The 8621-nt window shown below is 32.7% G+C and overlaps 1 protein-coding gene across 1 annotated transcript in view; it reads right to left on the minus strand.

Moving 5' to 3' along the window:
- The window catches only part of LOC137657176 (chondroitin sulfate proteoglycan 4-like), a 191726-nt gene extending 184133 nt beyond the window's left edge, over positions 1-7593 (minus strand). Inside the window, 3 exon segments of the mRNA XM_068391522.1 lie at positions 4477-4640; positions 6804-6856; positions 7526-7593. Of these exon segments, the coding sequence (XP_068247623.1) occupies positions 4477-4640; positions 6804-6856; positions 7526-7593 (285 nt within the window).
- Positions 7594-8621: the final 1028 nt, after the last annotated feature.

The following is an 8621-nucleotide window of genomic DNA, read 5'->3' on the forward strand; positions in this document are numbered from 1 at the left end:
ATTATCATATTTTCTGATTTTCATATAGGAAATATCAGACTATCTTTATCTTTAGAATGTTTTACAATTAAACGAAATGTCTATAATTTCTGATTTTCATATAGGAAATATCAGACTATCTTTATCTTTAGAATGCTTTACAATTAAACGAAATGTCTATAATTTCTGATTTTCATATAGGAAATATCAGACTATCTTTATCTTTAGAATGTTTTACAATTAAACGAAATGTCTATAATTTCTGATTTTCATATAGGAAATATCAGACTATCTTTATCTTTAGAATGTTTTACAATTAAACGAAATGTCTATAATTTCTGATTTTCATATAGGAAATATCAGACTATATTTATCTTTAGAATGTTTTACAATTAAACGAAATGTCTATAAATGGATTTATTTTAATTATAATAAATTTCCTTTGATATAATCTTTCAGACACAATCCAAATTTTTAGGCCTAAGAAAAAATATAAGTTCCACCCAGTCATGCCATTTGGTTATACTTGGACTTGGAGCTTGACCCTAAGCGCGCGCGCGCGCGCGCGAGAGAGAGAGAGAGAGAGAGAGAGAGAGGAGAGAGAGAGAGAGAGAGAGCAACCAAATAACGTGTTAATACTAAAACATTTCAACAGAATACAGGGGAAATTTGAAAAAAGAAAATATTAAGCAGTACTTTATGAGGTTCATTATACAAAACTTTTACAGAATTTCTAAAGATATATTGAAAATTTGAAAGATAAATTTGAAAGATGAAAACAATTATATATCTCTTAATTCCAAATATTGATTATTATAAAAAACAATTTCCATAACGCTTAAATATTCATCACTTTCTATTATATTATAAATCTATTCAAACTATTTCTAAATTTCTAAGCATTTATTGATATCGAAACAAAGAAATTGATATTGAAAACAACAGATACAAAGCATATCAATGTAAAAAATAATTGTTATCGAAATGATTTTCAATTTCATGTTTCATTGTACTCGAAAAAGTATGTGCTTGGGGCTACATACATGATTTTCTTTTTTTCTTTTTCAAGTGAATAAGCTATTATTCAAATTATACAGCTTTATTCGAATCAAACCTTTTCTGGTTTATAAATAATAAATTGTGTGGAATTATTTAGTTTTCCCTCTTAAAATACAGTCTATTTTACTACATTTGAGAAGCGGAATAACTGTAAATTATTTCATTGGTAAAAAAAAAAATAAAAATAAAAATGTAATAAAAAAAAAAGTTAGTTGAATTAAGCCAAAAGCATAAAATTTATTAATTCCTCTGTAAAGAAAAATCTGAACAAATATTTTAGTAAAAGGGATATGAATGTATTTTTGCATGATGCAGAACTACATTAATTTACCTTTTCAATAAACTTTTATAGTTTACTTCCATTGAACCTTGACAGGTTTTATCCTCACTCTTGTTCAAAGAAATGATTACTCATTCGCAGTTGTTCAAAGTAATGTTTAGTCATTTGCGCTTGTTCAAAGCAATATTCACTAATCTGTACATGTTCAAAGCAATGTTTACTAATTCGCACGTGTTCAAACCAATGTTTATTCATTCATAATAATAATAATAATAATAATAATAATAATAATAATAATAATAATAATTTAAAAAAATAATAATAATAATGATAATAATAATAATAATAATAATAATAATAATAATTTTAATGATAATAATAATAATAATAATAATATTAATAATAATAATAATAATTTTAATAATAATAATAATAATAATAATATTAATAATAATAATAATGATAATACTATTATTATTATTAATAATAATAATAATAATAATAATAATAATAATAATTTTAATAATGATAATAATAATAATTTTAATAATAATAATAATAATAATTTTAATAATAATAATAATAATAATAATAATTTTAATAATAATAATAATAATAATAATAATAATAATTTTAATAATAATAATAATGATAATTTTAATAATAATAATAATAATAATAATAATAATAATAATAATAATAATAATAATAATAATTTTAATAATAATAATAATAATTTTAATAATAATAATAATTTTAATAATAATAATAATTTTAATAATAATAATAATAATAGAAAAGTGGAAACACTATTCTATAACTGAAAAGTCACTTTCAAGGGAAAATGGTAATATACAAACATTTTGTTAACATGACCAATGCCTGAAAAAAAAAAAGAAAAAAAAAATATTATTATGAAAATATGCGTGGCATATCACTAAAAATATTCTATAATATTACTACAATTAACAGGTTAGATGTATAGCAGCAAATGCTTGTCTTGTTAAGTACAAGATACTAAGTTTAGCTATTATATACTTATGACAGGACACCCTCGTGTCACAGTTCATCAAATGCATTTAAAAGTAATGAACAGTCCAGCACGCATTAAGGATAAATGGTGGGGAGGCAGTGAGGAGAGCTAGCGAGGAATCTGCAAGTGGGAGAAAAATCAGATGGCCAGATAACGTGAAGGATGATATGGAGAGAAGAGGTTTGGTGGTAGAAGATGCCTTTGATAAAAGGCATTGGAGTTTAGGAGGATAAGATCAAGAGGGAGGCAGAGACTTAAATGGAGAGATAAGGTGAAGGATGATGTGGAGAGAAGAGGTTTGGTGGTAGAAGATGCCTTTGATAAAAGGCATTGGAGTTTAGGAGGATAAGATCAAGAGGGAGGCAGAGACTTAAATGGAGAGATAAGGTGAAGGATGATGTGGAGAGAAGAGGTTTGGTGGTAGAAGATGCCTTTGATAAAAGGCATTGGAGTTTAGGAGGATAAGATCAAGAGGGAGGCAGAGACTTAAATGGAGAGATAAGGTGAAGGATGATATGGAGAGAAGAGGTTTGGTGGTAGAAAATGCCTTTGATAAAAGGCATTGGAGTTTAGGAGGATAAGATCAAGAGGGAGGCAGAGACTTAAATGGAGAGATAAGGTGAAGGATGATATGGAGAGAAGAGGTTTGGTGGTTGAAGATGCCTTTGATAAAAGGCATTGGAGTTTAGGAGGATAAGATCAAGAGGGAGGCAGAAAAATCAGATGGCCAGATAACGTGAAGAATGATATGGAGAGAAGAGGTTTGGTGGTAGAAGATGCCTTCGATAAAAGGCATTGGCGGGCTTGCGAGGAACCTGTAAGGTTGAGAAGATCAAAAGGGAGGCAGCAAATTAGATGGCAAGATAAGATAAGGGATGATATGGAGAGAAGTAGCTTTGGTGGAAGAGGATGCCTTTAATCGAAGGCATTGGAGAGCGCGCATCAGGCAACCGACCCCTTAATGTAGGGATAAAGGTGGGGAAGGAGAAGAGCAGGCCACCATACGCTTCACTAATTCATCTTCACTCCCCTACCAATACCTATACCCAAGGTATACCTATACCTATACTTATTAGTCTCATCGTTATAGACTCGAGTGATTCACTGTACCAGAGGGCGTTAGTCATTTTACCCATTGACAACAAGAGGGATTTCAGGTAATGAAAGGGGTGAATAATTTCATGTTGGTAGCCTGTTGGTAATGTCCCTGTCTGGTGATCTGTCTGACTGGGGTTCGAGTCCCGCTCAAGCTCGATAGTTTCTTGTAGTGTCTGCAACCCCATAGGTCTAAATGCTGAGTAATCAGCTACCATTGTTTGACCACCCCTACCGTCCTAGCTTGGACGCTGATCATATGTACATATGGTTAGTCCTGCTATGGCATTGTGGGCATTGTCACTGTCTCTTACTCTGCCATTCAAAGGCGACATTTAAACCTAAAACCTTTGAATGGGTTTAGGCTGACTATTTTCATATGTAAAGCCTCTGCTAAAACGATTTTTTTTCTTTCAAACTCTTATCAATAACTATACCCTAATCTCTTGATTCTTACATTAATCTCTTCATTTAACTAAAGATATTTATATCCTGGCTCAACACAATTGCCATTCCAGTCACCTGTCTGAATCCTACAGCTCCTGAATCAATCATCCTTTCCTTAAAGGGAAACATAGGAATCAATTTATCCTTGGTGTATAAAATTGCCATTATAATCACCTGTCTGAAATCCTATAGCTCCTGAATCAATCATCCTTTTCTTAAACGAAAACATAATATGAATGATGTTATCCAACCTGAATAAAATTGTCTTTTCCATCATATGTCTGAATCCTACAGCTACTGAATCAATCATCCAATTCTTAAAGGGAAATATAAAATGAATGACCATAGCCTAGTTAAATAAAATTGCCATTCCAATCACCTGTCAGAATCCTAATGCTCCTGAATCAAACATCCTTTCCTGGAAGATGCTACAATCAAAGAATTGTATAAGTTATAATGAAAATGTTTCGTTAGATGATTAATATGGACCCGCCCGAGAAGTAGTTCACTCGACTTCAGTGGAGGGTTGGATTTAAACCCGTAAACAAGTAAAACATAATAAGAATAATTCATTTCCTCTTACCCTGAGAGCGCCCCCTTCCAAAACAACTAGGCAGTAGTCGGTAGTTCCGGCAGCCAACAATAAGAGGGCATCTGACCTATGGGTCTTGAGCCGTAGACTGATTTCTGTAGTGCTCCTCGCTTCCTGCAGAGGAAGGGCCACGTAAGATCCACCAAAGAACGAGGCTGCGGAAAAAAGGAACAGAAAATTGTCAAATAACCTCTCTGTATTCTGTATACACACAATGGTCAAGTAAGCTTCCTATCTACTGTATAAATATAGTCATGTAACCTTTCTATTTACTGTATACAAATAATCAAGTAAGCTTCCTAGCTACTGTATAAATATAGTCAAGTAACCATTCTATTTACTGTATACAAATAGTCAAGTAAGCTTCCTATCTACTCTATAAATATAGTCAAGTAACCTTTCTATTTACTGTATACAAATAATCAAGTAAGCTTCCTATCTACTCTATAAATATAGTCATGTAACCTTTCTATTTACTGTATATAAATAGTCAAGTAACCTTCTATTTACTGTAGATAAATAGTCAATTAATTTTTCTATTTACTATATACTGTACAAATATATCAGGTAAGCTTCCTATTTACTGCAAAAAATAGTCGAGTAACCTTTCTATTCAATGCAAAAAAATAGTCGAGTAACCTTTCTATTCAATGCAAAAAATAGTCGAGTAACCTTTCTATTCAATGCAAAAAATAGTCGAGTAACCTTTCTATTCAATGCAAAAAATAGTCGAGTAACCTTTCTATTCAATGCAAAAAATAGTCGAGTAACCTTTCTATTCAATGCAAAAAAATAGTCGAGTAACCTTTCTATTTACTATATAAAAATAGTCAAATTACTTCTCTATTTACAGTATACAAATAATCCAGTAACATTTCTATATTTTTGTATAAAAATAGTCAGGTATCCTTTCCATTTACTGTGCACTCAGATACAGCTAAGTGCAAGAATAAAGCATTTGCAAGGTGCTGATATTAATTTGGTTTATTAATATTTCATAATAATTCCCACAATATTATAATATATGCAAATGGAAGAAACAGAAAACATGGATTCCATCAGACCAATGGCATTGACTTTGACTAAAGAATGCTTAACAATTACTCGGTTAGAAATCAAAATCTTCTTCGAAAAACTCTCTCTCTCTCTCTCTCTCTCTCTCTCTCTCTCTCTCTCCCTTAAAATATATATAACAAGATAAAAATAAATTGTAAGCAAGTGGATAAAAACGATTGCTATAAATAACTCTCTCTCTCTCTCTCTCCTCTCTCTCTCTCTCTCTCTCTCTCCCTTAAAATATATATAACAAGATAAAAATAAATTGTAAGCAAGTGGATAAAAACGATTGCTATAACTCTCTCTCACTCTCTCTCTCTCTCTCTCTCTCTCTCTCTCTCTCTCTCACTGCGTGTGTGGAAATTTCAAGACAACGACTCCTTTCACGTGAAAATATACCTTGAATAGCTTCAAAGATTTCCAATAATTTAATCGAAAGTTTTAACAAAGAGGCATTGGATGGCTAATTGTAATATGCCAGTCCCATTATGTAAATAAAACCAAAAATACACGAAAACCTAGAGGGGCCCTCGGTAGAGCGCAGACCTCCGCAACGGCAGCTTATTTCTCGACCTTTTACTCGACCTTAACCTTTGACTTTTGACCTTAACATGTATTAATTGGCGTGGATTTTCATACACTCAAATATCACCCAAGTTTGAAGTCTGGACAACGATGTCCAAACTTATGGCTGAGTACGTGAATTGGACATTTTGCTTGACCGTGACCTTGACCTTCCAAAATATAATCATTTCCAGCTTTTTACATAACAGTTAATCCCTGCAAGTTTCATTATTCTACGATTAAAATTGTCCCCAGGAAGCTGTTCACTCACAAACAACTACACACACACAAATCCACAAACATAACCTCCTTCCAACTTCTTTGGAGGAGGTAATAAACGACCCTCCACCCCTTCCCACAAGAGAGTATCTGCAAGAAACAACGACATCTGTTCTGTACAAATATACTATTAAATTCACTGCTTGAATGCTATTATAACGATTTTTAAACTCATTATTAATCCTTTTACCCCCGGGCTATTTGGAAATTTCCAACCCTCAACCCCCAAGGGGTTGTTTTTTTCCCAGCACATTTTACAGTATATTTTTTTTTTTTAAATTGCTCTAACAGCCTTAATTTTTGTCATAGAGAGGTCAGGTTGGTCTCATTCTCTTGGAAAATGCCTGAATATTCTCAAAGAATTATCAAAAATATGAAAAAAAAAAAAAAATTATAGCATTTTTTTTGCAAGGACGTACCGGTACGTCCATGGGGGTAAAGAGATGGCTTTTGTGAAAAGCACCAGTATGTCCTTTGGAGATAAAAGGGTTAAGTAATCAGTAAGGACGTGAATTTAAGACTATAATTCAGAGGATATTTAGCTAGTAAAATTTTTCCAGGAGTGTTGAATGAGACTCCATTTACATACCAACAATGCTATATAAGATGCATTGTATTGTAATTAACATTTCACAAAATTGTAGTTCGTTATGATTCAATTAATTGTACAATAAATCAAAAGCAAGATTACTGACACAGTTATAGCTATCATTGTTCGTCATGATCATGCAATTTTGGAGAACAAGCCAGGGCAGTATGAAAAGTTCTAAAATAATTAATAGCACTTAGGTGGAAACCATAAAGGCTCAACAAGGACAGAAAGAAAACTGAAACACACATACACACAAACACACACACACAAGCGCGCGCGCAATGAAACCTTAGTGAAGTAAAACTGAAAAAAAAATCGGTTCAGGGACCAGTACAGATAAAGACGGCTCATCTGCAGTAAATGACTACCAATCACACACAGCCGTTCACCTCTCTCTCTCTCTCTCTCTCTCTCTCTCTCTCTCTCTCTCTCGTGGTTCCTGAATATTCAGTTCCTCTTGCAAGCTATCTACAGATCCCTTTCTTTGTCCATCTCTCTTCTTTCCCCTTTGACCAACTTATAAAACTCCATCCTTCCTAAATTACCAACCCTTCTTCAAGCACCTCATCCATCTTTTCCTTCAAGATAATTCTTTTATCACTTCTATATTTCTTCATATTCTCTCACCTTTGAATTCTTTTTATACCATATATATTACACACAAACACTTCACCGCAGAATTTTCAATCTCCAACATTCAAGATCACAACTGGATCTTCGAGTTGGCTCAACATTTTTTCAGCAAACACACACTACTCTTCTGTGATCAGTACTCTAGAAGTTTTATTCCAGCTGTTACCAAGTTGTGGAATGATCTTCCTAATCGGGTTGTTGAATCAGTAGAACTTCAAAAGTTCAAAGTTGGAGCAAATGCTTTTTTGTTGACCAGGCGGACATGAGTCTTTTTATAGTTTATAAATGACATGTTTGTTTTTGATGTTGTTAATAGTTTATATATGACATATCTCTTTTGACATTACTTTTTTTTAGAATGATTAAATGTTAATTTGTTCTCTTCAGTTATTTATTTCCTTATTTCCTTTCCTCACTGGGCTATTTTTCCCTATTGGAGCCCCTGGGCTTATAGCATCTTGCTTTTCCAATTAGGGTTGTAGCTTGGAAAGTAATAATAATAATAATAATAATAATAATAATAATAATAATAATAATAATAATAATAGTTACTCTCAAATGTTTATATTCTATCACTTTTATTTTTTCCAGTAATACTTAGTCATAAGCATTTTCATATGCATTATAAATCATATTCTAACTTCTGATTTAAACTGAAAGTGGGAAAAGAACCGCAGCTTCGTCTACTTCGCACATCTAAGATTGCATGACTAAAGCAATATACTAAAGGTCAATGAATGGTAGAGGCAAGAGACAGTAACATTGCCCTAACAAGCAGAACAGTGCCATAGAGACTATGGTTCTATCCAAGCTAGAACCAGGGAGGGCCAGGCAATGGCTGCTGATGACTCAGCAGGTAAACCTATAGGTTTCCCCAAACACTTCCCCCGCATCATTAGCTCACAAAGATGGTGAGGCTGCAGCGACCAAAGGAGATCACGAATTTGAGCGGGACTTGAAACCCAATCTGGCGATCATCAGTTAGGGACGTTACCAAATAGGCCATCACAAC

The sequence above is a fragment of the Palaemon carinicauda genome, chromosome 18 (genome assembly GCF_036898095.1).
Source record: "Palaemon carinicauda isolate YSFRI2023 chromosome 18, ASM3689809v2, whole genome shotgun sequence".
Taxonomy (NCBI): domain Eukaryota; kingdom Metazoa; phylum Arthropoda; class Malacostraca; order Decapoda; family Palaemonidae; genus Palaemon; species Palaemon carinicauda.